Raw genomic sequence first — 19,835 nt, 5'->3', positions numbered from 1 at the left:
CGACCCAGAGCCACAACGCCCTTGGCTGCCTTTCAAAGCACTGTCAGTGGCAGCCAATAACCACAGACCACCAGCGGAGGAATCTCTGTCTGGGATCCCACAGGGAGCCCGTAACTTCCATCCCAGTGGCACTGAGAGCTCTAAGGACAGAGCCAAGCTCTTGCCTGCCCCATCCCTCAGCACTTGGTGCACAGCCCCAGGATGGCAGATACACAGACCCTCTGCGTTCTGCTCTGAGATCCCACAGGCTCCTCTGCAGCTCCACAACTTGTTGCACAGACACATGCCCCGTGTCCCCATCCCCACCACTTCCCACCATCCTTCCACCCTTCTCCTGTTACTGGATCCCTCCAGCTGCCGTAAGTGCAGCATGGACACTTCCACACTGCTGTCTGAGGCCAGAGTAGCTCCTGGACAGCCAAGAGAGCTCCCTTTCTCCCCTGCCTGCTGCAAAGAAATAGCTTCTAGAAGACAGGATCCAGGAAGATGGCAGCAAATTGCTTGGGAGGCAGCAGACTCGCTGTGGCTGGGGGGGGTTAGGAGCTGGCTGAGCTGATGCTGTTCGGGAATTGTTTAGATGGAGCTTAGAGACTTGATGACCTCAAGGTCCCTTTCTTATCAGCTGTCCTAAAACTCCTCCTCCCTTGACACAAAGGCCAACATGGACCTGCCAGAGGATTTTTGGCAGTCACTATCTCCTTGCTCTTGCTGGAGGACGTGATCCTGATCAAAAGACACCTGGAACAAATCCCTGTCTGTGTTGGACGTGAGCACCCAGAGCAGCCCCCACAGAGAGCCAGGACAGACACAGCCACCACATCTGGAGCCTCAGCACAGTGCTCTGCCAATTCTCACGCTGCCTTCTGAAGCTTTGGCAGGCCCCTGTCCCTGGGCAGCCTGCTCAGTAGCTCCACTCATGACTCCCAGGTTCTGGCTGCCCTCACTACCCTGCTCTCAAGCACCTTCTCTCCAGCCCTTTGGGACAAAAGCCTCTACACCGGGTCTGGAAAAGAGACAGCCCCAGATGAAAAGTGCAGGACAACCCCCTTGGCATGGGCTCAATCTTCCTCTCTAACAAGGCTGCCCTAGATGCTCACTGCTGTTGAGTGTGGGCAACTGGAGGCAGTGCAAGGCAGCACCACGCACACCCTGCCAAGACGGGCACTGCAGCTCCCATTTCCTCAGCACAGCACTGTGCAGGGCTCTCACACCCGTGTCCCAGGGCTGCCCTGCACCTTGGCAGCTTCTGCTCGTGCTCTGGAGGTTGAGAGCTGCGTGTTTGCAGGTGTCCAACCAAACTCCACATCCCGACTGCACGCGTAACCATGGCAACTGCACATGCGAGTGGCAAAGCCTCGAGCCCGGCTAACTGCAAATGCAAATGAAGCAAACACATGCACAGTGCTAAAAGTGTGACCTCTAAATGTCAGCCTTTAACCATTTTGCAGACACCAGCTCTGGTGGCGGCCGCCTGCAGAGCAAGAAGAGGTCTGGTTCCAATGGAGACCTCTGGGTGCCCGCCCAGCCCTGCACCAGGTGTTGACGTGGGTGCTTGGGTGCACCCCTGGCACAAGCATCTCCCAGAACTAAGAGTGACTCCTGCCTTGGCAACCAGCAGCTCCCTCTCTGAGGACACATCCACTCTTCACCCAGCTGGCAGGTGCTCCCAGTTCCACAGAGGACCCTGGTTTACAGAGAAAGGAAGGTCCCACCAGGCTGACACAAAGCATGGCCAGCACAGGGGCTCATGGAGAGCTGGCTCTGCCATCACTTGGGGCCAAGCCAGCAGCAGTATCAGATGAGGCACTCTCAAAGGATGGAAGGAAAATCCCAGCCTTTCAGAGATGTAATGTCAGAGCCACCTCCCTAAGGGAGATCTGTGGCCTTGGGAAAGGCTGCCAGTAGAGGCGTAGGGAAGTGTCACCATTTGGGAGAGTGTGGTCCAGAAACTGACTGGCTGGACAAAAGCCTCAGGTCCCTCATCATTTCTCTCCCTTGCTGCTGACAGCACTGGATGCAGGCAGATCCCAGCAGTGTCATCCAACACACCTGTCCTGCTCCATGGCTTCGAGCACGATGGAGCCGAGCTCAGGTGAGCGGTGCTAGCTCCAGTCACAGCGTGCATCACTGGGGCCACCAGCAACCCCTGCACCCAGCTCCCCACTCAGGGACGGATGGCTGGATGCATGAATGGGTATCTGGCCTGCTGCCCTGCCCAGGGATGAGTACAGCCAGATGTCTGACAGCAAGCCTGCCTCCAACTCAGTCCCTGGCCCAAGAGAGAAACAGGGAATGCCCTTTCACTCCAGGAGCCCAATGGCTAATGTCATTCCTAATGCTATGCCAAATAAACTGAGCCAAGGGGATCTCCTGCCTGCCCTTGACCCAGGGATGCTCACACCAGCAGCTTCATGCCTGTCAGCACCAGGAGCATCCTTGCGCCCCAAATAACTCACCCCTCAGGACCTACACCAGTACCCCCAGTACCTACACCACACCACAGCTCCCCGCAGCCCGGGGGAGGATCCCAATCCCTGGAGTGAGTGGGCTCCAGCCCGGAGAGCCCCTGCTCCCCGCTCTGTGCTGGGTCTGTCGGGCCGGGCCGAGCGGGACCGGGCGGCCCGGCGGATGCGGGGCGGGGGCCGGGATGCGGGCCGCGCAGCTGAGGCGGGCGCACAATCCCCCTTTCAGCACGTCGCCATGGCAACCCGCCGGCCCGCCGCGGCCGCTCATCCGGCCCCGTTACCCCTCGCCGTTACCCGCCGCCGCCGCGCTCGGCCCCACCCGTTATCCCCCGCCCCGCCGCGCCCCGCTCCGACGCCCGACTCCGGGATCGCGACCCGAACCGGGACCAGCCCCTGCCCCGAGAGCCCCGCGGCCGGAGCGGCGGGCCCCCCCAGCCCCGCGCCGTGGGGCCGGTCCGGTCCCGACCGGCCGCGCTCCCCATCACGAGCCGCGGCGGGCCGGGCCGGGCCGGTCCGTGCGGGGCGGGGCGGGGCGGGCGCACTCACCCTCGGGGGCGGCGGCGCGGCTGGGCCATGCCGGTGGCGGCGGCGGCTGCCCCGCGCTCCGCTCAGTCCGGCCCGACCCCGCACCGGGAGCGCGCGGCGCGTGCACGGCGGAGGCGGGCTGGGGAGGGGCCGCCCGCAGCACCCCTTCGCTGCCGCCGCGCCGCCCGGCACCGCCGCCCGGCACCGGCACCGGGACCGCCCTGATCGGACATCCCACGGCCCCGCCGCCGCGCCGGCCGGGCCCGGTACCGCACGCCCCGGCACCTGCACCGCCCCGGTCGCTGCGCCGAGGAGATGCCGCACCAGCCGAGCGCCGCGCAGTCCGGTATCGCGCCCTCCGGGTACCGGCACCAGCCGCACCCGCGCCCCGGTATCCCCCAGGCCCCCCAGACCTGCCGTGCTCGCGGCACCGGCACTCCCCTGCTATCAGCACCCCCATCTTCCCGACCGAGACACCTGCACAGCCTGGGGCACCCCGCACCACCCCAGTAAACCCCCATCTGTGGGGGCATCCTGGCTCGGCCCCGGGCATCCTGCACTGTCCTGTGCGTACAGAATCCTGCCCCACTGCAGCCTACCCCAGTCACTCTGCAAGGGTCCCTTTCCAACCTCGCATAGCCCTGGCCCGTGCTGCCCCGGCACACCCCACAGCAGCTGGAACTCCCTTCAGCCCCGGCGTATTTCCCCACAGCCAGGGGAGCGGTCCGCGCCTCTCGTACTGCTCCGCAGTGCCCAGCGGGTCTAGGGAGGGTGCAGCAGATACTCAATATGGGGTGTCCCATCCCAGCCTCAGTCTTGGGGCCCGGCGCAGCCCTGCCACGCACCGGGCTTCAGTCTCAGCAGCCACAGCCCCATAGGCTCCCAGCAGCACCGCGCAGCAAGACCCAGCACCTCTGTCATTCCCCTTCCCAGCATGGGGGTATTTTCCCCTCCCACTCATGGCCTCCTGGTAGGAGCCGCCTCTCCTACAGCCTGCCGCTGCCCATAGCAATGTTTCAGTCTTGCCTGATGGGATTACAGAAATCATTTGAAACAGGGCATGGATTTGGGTCTTGATGGATGTATCTGATTGCTGCCTCCCTCTGCTATTGCCAAGGTAGCATCAGCTGCGATGCTTCCACGAGTAGGCACCGTTTCCTGTTTAAGATGTTTGCATGGAAGCGTCTGAAGGGCAGCAATTAATTTCGAGTCTCCCACGCACCCCTGGCACCTGCACTGAATCTGTGAAATGTGCCGTGGCAGGGAGATCCCTGCACCCCAGTGCACATAGGGCTTCATCTGCCCCAGTGCCTTCCAGCTGCTGCTGCAGAGCAGGGCAGAGCTTTTCTGCTTCTCCTGCCCTGCTATCTCACCCAGGGACTTCTAACGGGTGGTCAGCAGCTTGACTGAACTTGTTGCTGACCAGTTATACACAGGATGTATATAGGGCATAATGATATAGCTCACCCTATATATATATATATAGATATATATAGAGATATAGAGATATATAGATATATATATATATAGAGGGTGAGCTGCAAGCTGCCACCCACTATGCTGTTGAGCAGGCAACATGGTCCATCACTGCCTGAGATGGATGCACAACCCTGCCCCGTGCTTATTAGGGTTCACTGGCTCTGGGAAGCATCTTGAAGGGGCTCCTGGACCGATGCTGAGCTGCCCTGCAGCAGGTAGGGCATAAGGCATACCTCCCTGGGTCCCACTGCCCAACAAAACCGGTTCAGGATGGGGTCGTGAAGCACGGCTGCAGCAGTGCCTTGTGGTCTGTTCCCCACCATGAGCACTGCAGGAGAGCTGGGTACTCACACAGCTGCTCCACACCCAGCTTCAGTTGCTTGACTGAGCAGTGATCGATTTTCTTGCACAACACCAGTTCTGACAGTGCCTGACAAGCCACCTTTGCCCAGGGTATGGTCCATGGGGACCCTTTATGCCAGGCTGCTGGGTGGGGTAGATGCGTAGGGCAGAGCCTGCTTCAGCTCATCCATCCACCCCAATGCATCAAGATTTGTTGCAATCTCAGGCTTCTCCTCAGATGCTGGGCACAGCCCGTGTAGCATTGCCTTCAGGGAGCCCAGCATCAAACAGGCACAGCCCCGCACCACCCCCTCCCTGGACTGGTGGCCGCAGCAGGGCAGCTGTGTGCATTACTCAATGGGCAGTGTGTATTAAAATGCCCCCAGTTGCCTCTGGCTCTGTCACAAGCAGCGTTTAGCCACGACTCGGAGAAGGAGCAGAAGGACTGGAAGCTGTCAGACCTGCTTAAAGCAGCTCAGTGCTAATGTGCAGCACAGCAGCTGCAAGGCACGCAGCCAGGCCAGGCAGAGCACAGCTCCCCAGACAGCCCTGTGCTGTGACCACGTCTTGCACTGGTCTCCACGTCCCCCTGCAACCTCCTGCACCCACTGGAAACTGAGGGTTGTGTGGGATCTTGGACACCGTGGCAGCCTGGCGTCTGTCACCACAACAGAGTTCTGGAGTGCTGCTCATCCCACACAGACCTGGCCTGCCAAGCAGCTGACACAGCTGGGGGAAGCCTTTTGACAGAGGAAGAGCGGGGCCAGCCCTGTTGCTGGGCCATGCAATAAAGGGTCCTCTGGCAGCAGGCACTTTGCTACAGGAAGGGACAAGTCATCCTCTTTCTCCCAGGAAGGCAGGGGGGCTCCTGGGGTGCTTTCACCAGATCCCCCCATCAGAGCTCCCTGCAGGAGGTCAGCACCCGACTCGGTGTTCTCGCACTGCAGCACTCCCACCTCGCCCCAGCTGCCGTGCAAGGGCCACCCCAGTGCACCCGTGTCCAGCCAGCCCGGCTGTGCTGCCTCCCAGCCCGCTCCGGCTGCTGCAGAGCCGCCCCCCTCCCACCGCCGGCGCGGCAGCGATGCAGAAGGAGCATCCAAGATGCCGCTTGGCGCAGGCTCAGCTGCCTCCCAGGGCCGGCAGAGGAGGGGGCTGTCGGCCATGACCGTACACACCAGGAAGGAGGGCATGGCATGTTGTGGGCAGAGACAGGGCCCCGTGTTCCCAGGCAGTGGCCCCTCCGTGTCCGCCCGACCCCCGGCAGGATGAGGGAGCAGAGTCCTCCCGCCGCACCCACGGCTCCCTCCGAGCAGGGGCTTCCATGTCTGGGTCACAGGACACGGGCAGCCGGCAAGCAGATTCCCTGGCACGAGCCCCCTGGGGCAGGGGGAAGATGAGGAACGCAACAGCCAGCTCAGAGCTGTGGCCCAGGATGATCCACATGGAAGTGGACAAGCAGGGATGCACAGAAGGGGCAATCCCCTGTCCTTATGAACAACTGCGTCTCCTCCATCAGGCCTGGCCAGCAACACTTTCCAATGGTTCTGCAGCCACATGGCAAGAGCCTGGCATAGGTGCAGATGTTTGGGGACATGCAGGGCAGAGAGAACATAGTGCTAAGCAAGACCCAGAGAGCAGCTTCACATGTGCTTCCAAGGAAAGGGCACAAGCTCCAGTTCTTGGGACAGCAGACACAGGCCCATCAACGAGGACAAGGAGCACTGCCCTGGGGGACTGCCATCCCTCATAGTTCCCTGAGCTTGCCTCCATGCAGTGGTCCACCCTCCAGGACTATTTGTCCTCAGATGAAGATAAGGTGCAGCTCCTTGCTCAGTCCTTGTGGCCTTACTCTCTCCCACACTGTCCAATGGGACAGAAGGAAGGCACTGGTCAAGAAAAGCTACCACAGGGACCACAGGTCCAACCCCTGAGGAAGAACCCAAGAGAGAAAAAAGGTACAGGTGGCTTCCAGATTCAACGGACACCAGGTGTAGCAAGCACCAAGATCAGACCTCATGCCAGCAGGCTGCACGAAGCAGGGCAGAAGTTCAGAATGCACATTCCCCATGCAGAGAAAGCTGTCAGGAAGGAGCTAACAGATGAGCCTTGGTGCTTATCAGCCAAACGTTGCTGTGATGAGAAGCAAGAAGAAGCACTTGTGAGTGCACTCAGTCTGCAGCTCCTCCTAGACTGCAGAGGTAAGGAGCTTGAGCATCTCTGTAACTGCTGTGGTGGGGGAAGCTGGGCTTGTCAGAGCTCAGAATTACCCTGCAATAGAAGTCCCTCTTTGCTTTACACGCGTCCTGGTGGAACATGCAACAGGACTACCAGTAAAGCCCTTAATCAACATATAAATCCTACAAAGCTTGCATAAAAACCTTTGCAAGTATGTGAACACCAGCTTATGAAATAAACAGGGAAGAGCTTTCCTTCCCAAAAGAAATTGTTTAGCCTTCACAAAAACTAAAAATGCAGACGTTAGTTCTACTGACGAAGAGATGAAGACCATGTGTGTAGAGTGCTGCTGGGCTGTACTGGGAGGAGTGCTGAGGAGGAAAGGCAGGCTCTGAAAACACACTCAGTTTGCAAAGTAAGCTCTCTGTATTCATCCGAGAATGTCTGCAGTATGGAGTTCATCTGGTATAAATAAAGTACAAAATTTTACAATGTCTTAATCATTATTTTAACAAAAATACCAAAAACTGAGTAAAAACTGAAACCAAAGTGGGAAGGGAGACTATCAGCCACAAGGGATCTCCATAAACATTTGTAGAAATTGGATAGTAAAAACACTTTCTCTGTACAATAAAATGCTTCTCCTGGCATTTCCCTGTGAGACAGACAGCAGCAGCACTGGGGGCACAAGGACAGAGGTTGGGGACTGCCCCAGAGTGTGGGTCAGGCTGAAGAGGCTGTATCCATCCACAGTGATGCCTCCCTCCTGAATCAGGCTGAAGTGCCACAGGTCAGTAGCGTCCAAATGGGTTGTTGTTCTGCTGTGTCTGTGTATCTGTTGAGGTCAAGACAGAGTTGAACAGTCACAAGGTTTAGTTCAGAAAAGAGATTCCCCTCCCCACATCACCAGTGCAGTATGAGGAGTGTCACAGGCCATGAGAAGGAAAATACAAGCACTGTGGTACTCCCTGTGCTGCAGATCTGCCTGAGCCTTTGGGCAGCAGCACAGCCAGGATCCCAATTCTTTCAGGAAGAGGTATGTTCTGGTCCTAATCCTGAAGTTTCCATGGAAAACATCTCCATCCTGCATGGTGGAACTGGAGGACCATAACAAAGCCCTGAAAGGTGGCAAGTAGCTGGGAGAATGAGTTTATGGATTAATTATTTCTGATTTTGAAAGAAAGTCAGCTCTATAAAATGACATAACTTCTGCAGCCATAGAAGCTACTGAGCTAGCCAGTGTCACTCATCCTAAAGCACTCCCAGAAATGGAAGGTTTCAGAGAAAATTTTCCTGACTTCCTGTCAGTATCTCCATACAGGCCCAAAGGACTTCCAGATGACACAAAGGCAGGAAACATGGTAAAGTTACATTCAAGTACCTCGTCAACTTCCAAACTGCTGGGACTGCTGTTTTGTGATTTACAATGCTCACAGTATATACGATTACTGTCCAATACATTAAATTCTGTAGTTCTTTTTCCTGAAACAACATCAGCATGTGTGACCCTAAGCCACTAAGTAAAAGGAGATGAGTGTAACCTGGTGGGACTGCTGCCTTCTCAACTCTCCTGGACATTCAGGGATACCCTGGAGCCTCCTACAGCAACCTATCCTGGGTCCAGAACACCCTAGTCCCCCTCCTGCAGGCTGGTCTTGGTTTCCTTCCTGCTTTCCACTCCATCCCTGGCACTACAAATAAGAACTCCAGATGCTTCCAGGGGGAGGTGATGCAAACCCAAGGAGGCAGCATGGAAGCTGAACACTGACACAAGGCTGCATGGGACCCACACATCTATTCCAGATACAACAGTTCCATTTACTGTATAGGAAGGCTACAAAAATATGACTGTTTTGCTATATTCAGATTCTTATACAAGGCCTTCCTATACTTGAATGTCCTGGCTGAGATCCTTTGGCACAGACTTATCGTTTCTGAATCAGGCTAGTGGGAAGCTTAGCACATTAAAACCTGGTTTGGGGAGGTTTTTGGCCACAAGGACTAAGAATTTTCCATCAGGGAACAAGTATAAGCACAGTTTCCAAGTCCCCCACTCCATTACCAAGTCTGGCACAGTCTCACTCTCAGTGCAAAATTAAAAAAAACAAACTATCCGTTTCTCAAAATTTTCATAGCATTTCTGCCATTTTTAGAGCAGAAAAGCCAGTAAGGTGATAGAAGACAATGACAGCAGGCAATTCAGAAGGGAACAGCATAGACCCTGAATTCTGTATTGTGATGCTCCAGCCTGTAATTCAATACCGATTATAGGAATACAGTGCCAGACTGAACAACATCTATGCCACTACCCTGTTGTGACCACCACAAACACAGCAAGTGTGCAGCTACACTTCCTAGAGTACCCCTCCTGCCTCCAAGAAGTCTTGCCTGGCTCACAACACAACCACAGTGTCTCTGGGTCATCCACCAAGTGATGGCTCCAGGATTACAGCCTGACTGTACCGCACGAGGAAATACCCCCAGATGATTTTAAAGCCACACACTGGATGCTTCCAGGAAAGCTGTGTGGCAGTCCCTACAAAGGCTCAGCTCCCTTGTCCCTCTGCAGGCAGCAGGAGGAAGGTCTGGAAGGTTGCTCACAAGCTGGCAAGCACTGCCCTCCCTGCTGCTGTGCCCCCTTGGGCTGGTAGCTCTAAGTTCGGATGCCACCTCCCTGCCAGCATAATTTATGTCTTCAGACAGACAAGTCTGGCTTGGCCATGCTTCTCTACACCAGGGTACCTGCAATAGAAAACAGCAGGGAAGAGACTAGCAACAGGATCAAGAACACTCAGGCTTACTGGAAAGCTGCTGCTGAAGCTGTCGAACCAGAGCAGCTGTTTGCTGCTGCTGCTGTGTCTGCTGAAGGCCCTGGCGCTGGAACTGTAAAGAGAAAAACACAATTATAGCCACACCACCTGGCTGGCAGTCAGCATTCACACAGGCCCTGGGAAGCTCAGGGAGGGAGAAAGGGGGGATGCAGGTGGAGCACTGCTGGATCTGTGCCGGACTGTCACGTCCCTGTGCCTCCGAGGGAACACTCACAATGGGCTGCTGGGGGGGAAGAGCCTGCATCCCCAGCCCTGGGGGCTGGCCCTGCGCCTGTGGCTGAGGCACTGTGGACACCTGGGGCTGCTGCTGGGGCTGGGGCTGTGGTGGCTGGGGCTGCTGCTGCTGCTGTTGCTGCTGCTGTTGTTGTTGCTGCTGTTGTTGCTGCTGCTGCTGTGAAGACAAAAGAGAAGGGACCATCAGGGAACTGTCAGGGCAACACACACAGCACTGGGGCACAGCAAAGGCTTAAGGAGGAATGACGTTCCATGCAGTAAAACACCCTCGTACACCATTTTCCTTACAGGTACCCAAATTACTCAAATTTCACCAGGACTCCACCCCAGGCTGAAAAACAGCAAGAAATACAAGGACAGCAAAAAGGTTTTCTGCAAGATGAGGTATTGACAGATGACAGAAGAGAACTCAGAGTCTACTGGTCATTACTAGGAGCAAACAAGGTGCAAGAATAGAAAACTAAGAACTCAAAAGGCTGGCTGGTTCATCTCTTGCCTCCTGGTTAAGATCAGCAATAATGAATAATGAGTATTTGCCTGACTCATTCTCAGATTCTTTTCAGAGGTAGCAACAGAGCTCCTATAATCTCCTTACACAGTCCACTCCAGGTCAGCACCTCCTACTACTGGAGTTTTCCCTAATCTCTACCCTGAAATTTCACATGTGTTTTAAGGCCGTTTTTGGTGCTACAGCCTAGGGATAAGAAGAGATAATGTTTTTTTCTTTCTTTTTAAGATAAAAAATTTGGAGACTTATCTCTCCTGTTGTCTTTGTCTCTGTAATGTAATACATCCAGCTATTTCAGACTTTCCTTCTCAGTCATGTCCCCCAACTCTTCAATCTATCTAGCTGTCCTTCCCTGCCACTCATGACAGCTGGTGTTACACTTCAATAAAAGGATGTGGATAAAACTGGATTCAGTGCTCAAAACCAAATGTTTACAGAATTAGTTATGCTGAGAAGAATACTCAGTGTGTTGGAGTCAAACATACCCAGAAATCTCAAGGTTTTTAATTTCTCCTAATTTTCAGACAATTCCCCCATCTGTCAATGCAGTTTTTAACTCTCTAGATAAAAAAAAAGAATCCTAGCAGAAATAAAAAAAACTAATGCTATCAAAACAAACCCAGTGTGGTGATGGTAGGTACAGTTCCAATCACTGTCTCAAAAGGACAAGGTTCAAATCTTGAACAGACTCAGAAAACAAACAGAAGTACAATCAGGAGAAGGAACTGTCTTATGAAAGAAGGTTAGAGGAACCTGACCTTTGGAAGCTGCAAGTGCTCCCTAGGAACGTACATTGGGCAAATAACAGTGAGAAAGAACAGCCAGTAAACAGGACACAGTGGACAATAGTAATTCATACAAGAATCAGTCATGAACACATTGGATCAAGGATTCAAGCTAAAGGGAGCGAGTTTCTAGAAAAGCCTTCCAACTTATACCAGTTTGGTCACAGGTTCCTGACATGGATGCTGTGACCTGGGTACACAAGAAAGCAGATGACTGACTAAATGAGCCAGGATACCAATTTCATGTTTTTCCTTCTTGCAGCAGCTGTCTACCAACTCACGTAAGACAAATCAAAAGGCCACTCATCCTTTCTACAAGCCACTGCTCCATGAAAATCAGCTATAGCACCAGGCACACCCTAGGTAACGCAGCAGGAGCCACACTAATGGGATAGCTTGGGCACTCCACCTTTGTCGGTTTTTTAAGCAACCAAGCAAACTCAGCTAAAAGCTGAAGGTATACATGAAGTTACTGAGCTAGGAGAAGTGTTAGCAATTTGTTTGAGGCATGTTCTTCTAAATATGACTGATGGAGAATGCTGAAAGAAACTCAAAGTTAATAGTCAGGGGGTGCTACTTTATCAAAAGGTCTAAAAGCTGCTGACCATGCCAGAGGCAGTTCTCTTGTCCAGTGCAAGGCAGCAATTCTCAGATACTGCTGACTGCAGCTCTCTGCAGGAACCACTGTTTTGCTCAGGCCACTCTGAACAAAAAGACTCAGCACTCTGTGCCATGTAAAGTCTCCCCATATTCCACAGGTTTGCTAGGCATTGTCATAAGGCATAGGATTCACCAATTAAACTATTTGTGTTTCTCTGTCAATTCAATAAATTTCTGTAATTCCTATAAATGTATCTTTATTTCATGTAAGAATTTAATGTTCATAAGATCGTAACACAAATCCATGGAATACTCATGTCTGTTGACTCATGCCTTGTGATCTTCTTTGAACCTAGAGAGCTGGGTCTAACAGTTGGCTCTGGATCAGTTTTTCACCATCTGCTGTAAGAAACAGAGTATGTGGACTGATTCATACCAGATTTTTTGCCAATGGAAACTGTAACCAACACTTATTTTGATTTTGAGAAATGCAGATATGGCCCTAAAGATGATCTTGACCAACTTTCCTGCTCTTTTGTGGACAGGAGGCTTTTCACTTTATTTCAAGTTCCTGCCACACTTTGTGCAACAACTAACTTTCTGCAGAATCTACTGGCTCAGCTGGAGCAGGAAGAGGTGGGACACAGGCCAGAGGACTGAACAGACTTTTAGCTCATGCTGGGTGACTGGCACAAGGCAGTGCAGCAGGAATCTCCATCAGGAGTGGCCAGCTGTAAGGAAGGGAGAACTGCCTAGCAAATTGCCAGACAGCCCCCAACAGAGTGACATCCTTCCTGACACAGAGGGGCAGAGGTAAGCAGCACTGGGCAGGCCTCCTCCAGCTACAGCAGCCTTCCTCCTGTCAGCAACCACTCACCCTCAGCATCTGTTGCTGCTGCTGCTGCCTCAGGTACTGCTGCTGCTGTTGGTCAGGAAGGATCTGGCTGGGTCGAATTCCTGAGGGAACTCCCTGTGGACCCAAATGGTTCATCCCACTCATCATGGGGGTTTGCTGTATTGACTGATGAGGAAACCTGCAAGAGAAAAGGACAAACTCATGGAATAAAGGACTCACAGGCAGCCAGATTTCTTTAATCCAAACACAACTTCAGACATCAATGAGACAGCCCAAACAGCACCCTGCAATCCATGCTGTCTCTGAAGAAAGGTGAGGGACACAAGGGCCTCTCAAGGGTTTAATGCAATTTGTTTTTCTAGAAGCTCTAAGTAACAGTCACCATTCCACTGCTCTGCATGGCTTTTCTGTTGGATTTATGCCTGCTCAGGAACAATGGAAATCTCAGATTTAGCCCTTTGATGATGATCTGCTGGTTAGATTTAAAACCAAAACTATGACTTTCCCAGGTAATTTTTCCTCATACTTTCTATGCCAACTTTCTCTGGCTAGTAACACAGTTTCCTGCCTACAACTAGCATTTCCCAATTTCATCCTATCTCTCTGTTTCTTCCCTGGGCAGAAAGCTGGACAATGATGTTTCTGTGAGGAAGTAAAGTACAGCAAGGAGAATGGGGTTTTAACAGTTTGCTATTAGAGTGGTGCAAGCAGAGCAGGGAAATCCTTAATGAAATAGAGTTTATTAACACCCCATAAGGCAGGAAGTACCTCTGTGTGTTGCCCAAGGTGTGCCCATAGCCAGGGGCCTGCTGGTGCACGTAGCCACTTGGTCTCTGCTGCATCTGTCTAACAGGATCCACTAGAGCAGGATTAGAGTTGGGATGGGAATTCTGATAGGGCTGTCCAGAATAAGTAGGAGGTACCATTGTGCCTGACTGGGAGGGGTGCTGCTGAAGGCCTATGTGGGAGACGTACGGAGTGTAACCCTGAAATGGAACAAAAAGGCCTTTTTTAGTCACGGGGTGCAAAAGAACACAGGACATCAGCCTCCTGTAAAGACTGTCACAGGGAAGCTCATTAGGAAGAGGAGCCAAGCACTTTCAGGGTTTAGCAGCAAGACCAAAGCTGCTGCCCTGTGCTGGAGCCAGATTCCAGCTCTACCTGCAGTCACTGCCGCTTACCTGGGAGGGCTGCAGTGCTCCGTAAGACGGGGTTGGAGCCATTTGGCGCACGGGCTGCTGGCCCATTATGCCCTGGCCCTGCTGAAAGGCAAGAGAGAAGCACTTTTTCCAACATCTCCAAAGGACAGGAACACTGCTGCTCTCTTCTCAGCAGCTCCCACTAAACCAGACAAGTGGTTTCACTGCTTAACCTACGAGGTTGCTGCACAACAGGCACATGCTCATGACTTCTGTCTCACCCTGATTTGGGACAAACAGGCCACTAAAAACCCTGCCACCCCCAGCCAGGATATGCTCCGCTCATTCTCCAGTGGCCACCCTGTGACAACCTGAACCTGCTCCAACTGCTAGTGACACAGGCCCACAAAGTAGGTGGCACTAGAGGAACAGACACAAGAAACAACGTCTTTCTAGAGCAGATACAGAGGTGGGCAGTTCTGGCTAAAAGGGACAGCACCAAACAGTCTGGCCATGCTATACTGTGGAGTCAGCAACAGCAAGAGCACATATCTTACTTACCAACTTTGCTTGCAGCTGCTGCCTCAGTATCTGTCCTTGGGACACTGGAGGCTGCTGCCTGTACACTGCTGGCTTGTAGGAGGGGTCAATGCCCATCATGCTGCCCATGCCTGGAGGCAGCACACCACTGTAGGGCGGGCGACTCTGAACCAGTTTTCCCAGTGGCATGCGTACCGGTCTGTAGGATGTATCCAGGCGAGGGCCACCTGCAAGAGCAAGAGAAACAGGCAGAGCAGTCACAGCTACTGCTGCACCTCATAGCTCCAGAATGACTGCACAGGAACATCACACAGAAAAGGTTCTCAGAGAGGTGAAATATTTTTGGCTCTCCTGTGCACCTACCTGCTGGAAGAGGTTGATTCTGGGCATAGAGGCCCACTGGTGATTGCCCATATGCCAGCCTTGACATGGTGCTTCCTGACTGGTGATGCAAGAGATCTGTTGGCATACCAACTCCATACGAAACCCCTCGGCTAGGGCCCAACACAAAGTCCTGCAAAGACAAAGCAGTAAGAAAGATCAATGTGCACTGGGAATTCATGAATGGAGGAAGAGTATTAAAGCGTTGAAAAGTCCACAAGAGGAAGCCAAGCATGTTATCTGATCTGGACAGACTCCTTTCCTCCCATTAGGGATTAAAACAGTGTTTGCCTTGCCCCAAGCTAGAGAGCAGGATAAAGCTCCAGTACTCCCAGCTGAGAGGAAACACATCACATCTTCACCATAACATCACTCTCAGGCTCCTCAGGAAGACTCTAGGGAGTGTTCTGTAACTAGGAGTGGTGGACATGGAGTGTCCAGCAGTTGTGGATGTCCCATTACCTCAGTTTTACTGGCAGATTGGTTGCGTTTCTTGGTTTTGCTCTGTTTCTTCTTGCGTTCTTCCGTGGAGGCGGCAGGATTGGAGCTTGTTTTATCAGCCTTGGCTGGTTCTGCAGTTTTCTTCTCTGGCTCTAAAGCCACAGGTGTAGGAGGCTCTTCCTCTTCAGGGGGCAGTGGCAACGGCTCCAGGTAATAACTGCGGGGCTTGGGTTTCAGGTGTGTGTGATACAGAAGAAGCCTCTGCTGCTCCTCAAATCTGGACACTTTGCGATCCACCCGGACTGTCCCAAACCATCCCCAGGAGAGTGGGGCTGAGTGCTTCAAACCCTCAAAAAGATCCCAAGGAGAAATCTTCTGCTTTGTAGAGACTTGCAATCCCTTTAAAGCAAAAGAGATAAGAACCTTCAAGCCCCTGTTGTTGCTCCTATAAAGGTACAGGTAATTCTGTGCTTTCTTCAGGCTCTAACCCAGACCTCTCAGTAAGTAGTCTGAGTCCTTGCTAATGGTCCTTGCTCCTCCAGGTGGCAAAGCAGTCATTTCTAAAGGTCTTCATCAACAACTGTCTAATCTCCTTCACTCCATCTCTGCCAGTCTCCTGCACACGGCTTTGCCCATTAGCTTACATGACAGGGATTATGTGTTTCTCTTTACACTTCATATAACCATAAATACAATCCCCAAATTTAGTTAACATCTCAGGTCACAGCAGCATGCTATAACCAAGCATTAACACCCCAGTTTCACCCTTTTTGGCCATGGTTATGTGCCAGCTTGTCTGCGTGCAGCCAGCCACTTCAAGCTTGTCAGGGAATGAGGCACTGCATACAGATGCCTCCCAAGCTGAGCAGACTTAAGGCATCAGAGGACAAGGTGACACCTGCACTCAGGAGCTGTGATACGGACGAAAATGCTTCACTTGCCTCCTTCTTGAAGATGGAATCAAAGCCAGCTATTTTATTGCCTTTAGTATCAATGAGGGATCCCTGAGGTTCACAGGTGATTACATCTCGGGTCTGCTTGGGAAGTGGTAGCAGTTGTCGCACCTTCTCCAGGCTGTCAGACTGACGGTCCCCCAGCTCCTTCTGCACAAGTGGAACAGAGAGGACTTGAATTTTTCAGGAAAGACCATTCAAAGCCCACCTATGCCCCTTCTGGTACTGGCCTCCATCCCTGCCTTACTTCTCACGTTTGTACCCTTCAGGCCTACAGAGTCATAGGGGCCACCCTCACTACTTCATCTAAACAGCAGAAACAGGACAGGTACTGTTCATGAGACACAGATAAATCTGCATAGCTGGACAACCGTAACACAGCATGCTCTGGTCCCCATACAAGGCCTGGTGTCCCTCACCCTGAGTTTCTTGACAAGATTCATGTATGCCCGCTTGTTCTCCTCCATGCTTCCCTGAGAGATGCTGGACATATCAGCAGCCAGGGTGCCATTGATGAGAACACTCAGCATGTCCAGCACGGTGGTGAAGAGCTCACTGTTGGTCAGAGCAGAAAGGTCAGTCACCTGAAAAGCTGATAAAAAACCTCTGCCATCATTGTAACACCAAACACTATTAGACTGTCAAGACTTCCACCCACGTTTAGAAGTGTCAGTCTTCAGAATAACCTCCCACACTAATCCTCCTTTTCCTTTTATACCACACATCAGTTTTACTCCCACTTGACTTAGGTGCGGTATCACAGATTAAGACTGGACTCCTCTGTATCCATTCAGCACCTCTAAAAAGCACACTAAGCTCTCCCCTGCGTATCTCTCTGCATCTGGAAAGCAAATTTTGTTCTGAATATGGCAGAGTGCACTTGGCTATCAGGACCTAAAGACTCCGAAGTCCCTTTCAGCTGTCACTTCTGACAGATCATCTAGAGAAACAGCCAGCTCACATGAGAAAGAGGGCCATGCTAACAACTGCCTCCCTTGGGAAGTGGATAGACCAGAAATCAGACTGGAAGTTACTTGTTTGACTGCATGTCCACAGTGCCACTGCTGATGATGTCCAGGAGAAGCACAGCCCATTCAGTTGTCTGCTGTGTGCTGCGTTGGACTGTGTCAAACATTCCTCCCACCTGACAGAGAAAGGGAGTTTAGTCACAAGGACACCAAGAAACACCAACATTTTGAAGTAAGAAAGGAGCTTAAACCAGAGCTTAAAGGAGCTTAACTCCTACTGAGAGCTGAGGAAGACTGCTGTCAGCAGCCAAATCTCAGATGTAAGTAGTAGTGCTGTGGGCTGCAAAGGCATTCAAAGGGGAAGGCGCATCTACTAAAGAGACCAAGTCTTTGGATTCATCCTGATGAAACAGAGCAGTGGAATTTATTCACACACCCTGTCCCACTCAGGGCTTAAGACCCAGAAGCAGCACAAGTGTCTCTCCTACTTCCTTGCCTCAGGACATATATAGACCCTCCTGTGTGTGCTTGTTCCAATGGAAAAAAAGGCAGACAACTTTTCACCCCAGATGGTTAAGCTCTTTTTCTGCAACTGCTCACCAAATTCAGCCGCAGTTTCAAGGCCTCATGCATCAGCTGCTTGGCTTTGCAGTCATCTTGGTACTGATCTTCTCGCCAATTTGTAACAATCTAAGAAATACAGAAGAGAGGACAGACCTCACCAGCTGTATGCTGTATGAAGAGAGAGCAGCTTGTACCACTCACTGTCTGGTGACTCAGAAATGGTCAGCTCAAGCTCCCTATACCAAACAGGGTAAGACAATATCCCAGAGGCCATGCTCCAGAGCCTGTCTGCTGGAGGGGAGAGCTCCTGAGGAAAGTGAAGGGAGAAACAAGACCCTTACCTGCTGGACCTGACTGTACAGAGATGTGAGGAGTCCTTCCCGCTGCTCATCCTGACCTTTCAAGCATGTCAGCACCAGTGACAGAAATGGCTGCTGGCTCAGGAGGGACATACTGGGAGACAACAGAGAAGGAGCTGTACTGACAGGCTGGGGGATCAGCACAGCAAACACTGCCTGCCCTTTTCCCTGGACTCACCTCTTCTGCTTCTGGCGGTCCCTCTCCTTGCGGGATGATGACCCTAAATGTTGTCCTTTCTCCAGTTCTTCTCCAGCAGCTTTCAGCACATGGCCCTGCACTGATGTTGGAAGTTTGGCAATCAGAGGGGCCACCAGCCATACTCCTGATCTCTCCAGGGAGCTGTGGCAACACAGGAGGGGAAAGCTGTTTGCAATGCAATTGAAGATTCACACTTGTCTACAAGAGAGCTGCATGCTGGCTTTACACCTACCTGAGGATGGGTTTGGATTTGTTGCTGGCAGGTGTAGCACTTGTTGAGCTACTGATATTGTTGACTCCATTACCAGTACAGCTAGCAGAGCTCGTCTCTGCTGATTGCTGAAATACCTCAATGGTGGCCTTGGCTATGTTTTCTAACAAGGAGTTCATCTCCTGAAGGTAAGAAAGAAAAGGACAGTCAAGTCCTTCTCTGAGAGCACCTACTGCTTCCACATTTCAACTCAGTACAAACTCAATTTGCCAACATCCCCATGGCTGCTGCTCCTGGAGTCTCAGACTCACTGCTTCCTTCTCATGCTTAGCTTTCACAGGCCTGACTCCCTCATTGTTTACTTTCTCCCTATCCCCTCTTCTGCCGGGCCACCTCCCCACCAACTCATAAGCAGCCACTTTATCCTCCCCTGTATGACCCCCTCTGAGCAGAAACTCACATTGCTTGCTGTCTGTTTAATCATGAGCTGCAGCTCCAGCGAGGACTGCCTCATGGTCCATTGGTCCAAATTCTGTAATGCATACACATACATACTTCACGTAATTCCTTATCTCAGTTCAGACTACACCACCCCACACCCTCAGGTCCCACCATGGTGAGTGTCAGACCCCTCATGAGGCAATTACTAGGACACAGATTCTGCCAGCAGATTGCACCTGTAAGATGCGTTTAATCCTCTGCCGCTGAGGGTTTTCTCCTTCCTCATTGTCCAGGAGCCGGTGTGGATAACAAATCAACTGCATCAGCCTCTGGGCCTGTGTGCTGCTCAGGACAGGATCCTGCAAGTCATTGCTGTCCTCACAGAGGGACTTCAGACATCGTTCTCCTACCCACTCCTGCAAGATGAAGGCAGAGTCAGCACAGTCAAACTGATGTCTGATTCCAAATCAACGCCCCTGCTTTCAGTCTCAGAGAGATGCATGGAACACATCAAAATCATAAAAGCCTTATTAGTATGCAGTTATGCCTGATAATCATTTCTCTTCATGAACTGTACTATCCTGATTCAGCAGGCATCAGGCACAGCACAGCAATCAGAACAGAGGAAACAAACTTTGACAAGTCAGCAGTAATGAAACACAGTAGTTGCTCTTTCCTTTGAGAAAATATTGATGTGATTTAACAGTACACAGACGCTACCATGTCCAGGCTCCCTCAACACTGCCACTCGGGCTCAGAAGATCAGAAGGGATCACTTAAAATTGTTTGGTCTATTTCCAGCACAACAAAGCTCTGGAGCTGTCCTAAGTTAGGTAACT

General features: G+C 52.2%; 2 protein-coding genes across 6 annotated transcripts in view; both read right to left on the bottom strand.

The window, feature by feature from the left end:
- NLGN3 (neuroligin 3) overlaps window positions 1-3,088 on the bottom strand; it is a 38,890-nt gene extending 35,802 nt beyond the window's left edge. For all 3 annotated transcript variants that reach the window (XM_005527452.2, XM_005527453.2, XM_005527454.2), the window contains exon 1: window positions 3,012-3,088. The gene's annotated coding sequence lies outside the window, so the exon portion shown is untranslated. The remainder of the gene's footprint in view (window positions 1-3,011) is intronic.
- Window positions 3,089-7,389: 4,301 nt separating this feature from the next.
- The window catches only part of MED12 (mediator complex subunit 12), a 36,117-nt gene continuing 23,671 nt past the window's right edge, over window positions 7,390-19,835 (bottom strand). Inside the window, exons 27-44 of one of the 3 annotated variants that reach the window (XM_014256496.2) lie at window positions 19,233-19,412; window positions 19,016-19,087; window positions 18,577-18,737; window positions 18,324-18,485; window positions 18,128-18,239; window positions 17,823-17,912; window positions 17,289-17,398; window positions 16,674-16,809; window positions 16,243-16,404; window positions 15,323-15,700; window positions 14,843-14,993; window positions 14,501-14,706; window positions 13,982-14,062; window positions 13,569-13,786; window positions 12,822-12,978; window positions 10,032-10,208; window positions 9,788-9,869; window positions 7,390-7,821 (exon numbers count right to left, since the gene is read on the bottom strand). In XM_014256496.2, the coding sequence (XP_014111971.1) occupies window positions 7,778-7,821; window positions 9,788-9,869; window positions 10,032-10,208; window positions 12,822-12,978; window positions 13,569-13,786; window positions 13,982-14,062; window positions 14,501-14,706; window positions 14,843-14,993; window positions 15,323-15,700; window positions 16,243-16,404; window positions 16,674-16,809; window positions 17,289-17,398; window positions 17,823-17,912; window positions 18,128-18,239; window positions 18,324-18,485; window positions 18,577-18,737; window positions 19,016-19,087; window positions 19,233-19,412 (2,679 nt within the window). In that variant the 3' untranslated portion in view covers window positions 7,390-7,777. The remainder of the gene's footprint in view (window positions 7,822-9,787; window positions 9,870-10,031; window positions 10,209-12,821; window positions 12,979-13,568; window positions 13,787-13,981; window positions 14,063-14,500; window positions 14,707-14,842; window positions 14,994-15,322; window positions 15,701-16,242; window positions 16,405-16,673; window positions 16,810-17,288; window positions 17,399-17,822; window positions 17,913-18,127; window positions 18,240-18,323; window positions 18,486-18,576; window positions 18,738-19,015; window positions 19,088-19,232; window positions 19,413-19,835) is intronic. The other 2 variants (XM_088062514.1, XM_088062515.1) reach the window with 2 other exon arrangements.

Source organism: Pseudopodoces humilis, chromosome 15 (genome assembly GCF_049639895.1).
Source record: "Pseudopodoces humilis isolate 2021_Gansu_Grassland_sample_001 chromosome 15, ASM4963989v1, whole genome shotgun sequence".
Classification (NCBI taxonomy): domain Eukaryota; kingdom Metazoa; phylum Chordata; class Aves; order Passeriformes; family Paridae; genus Pseudopodoces; species Pseudopodoces humilis.
The sequence above is the reverse complement of the archived record's forward strand: the minus strand, read 5'-3'. Positions and strand labels throughout refer to the sequence as shown.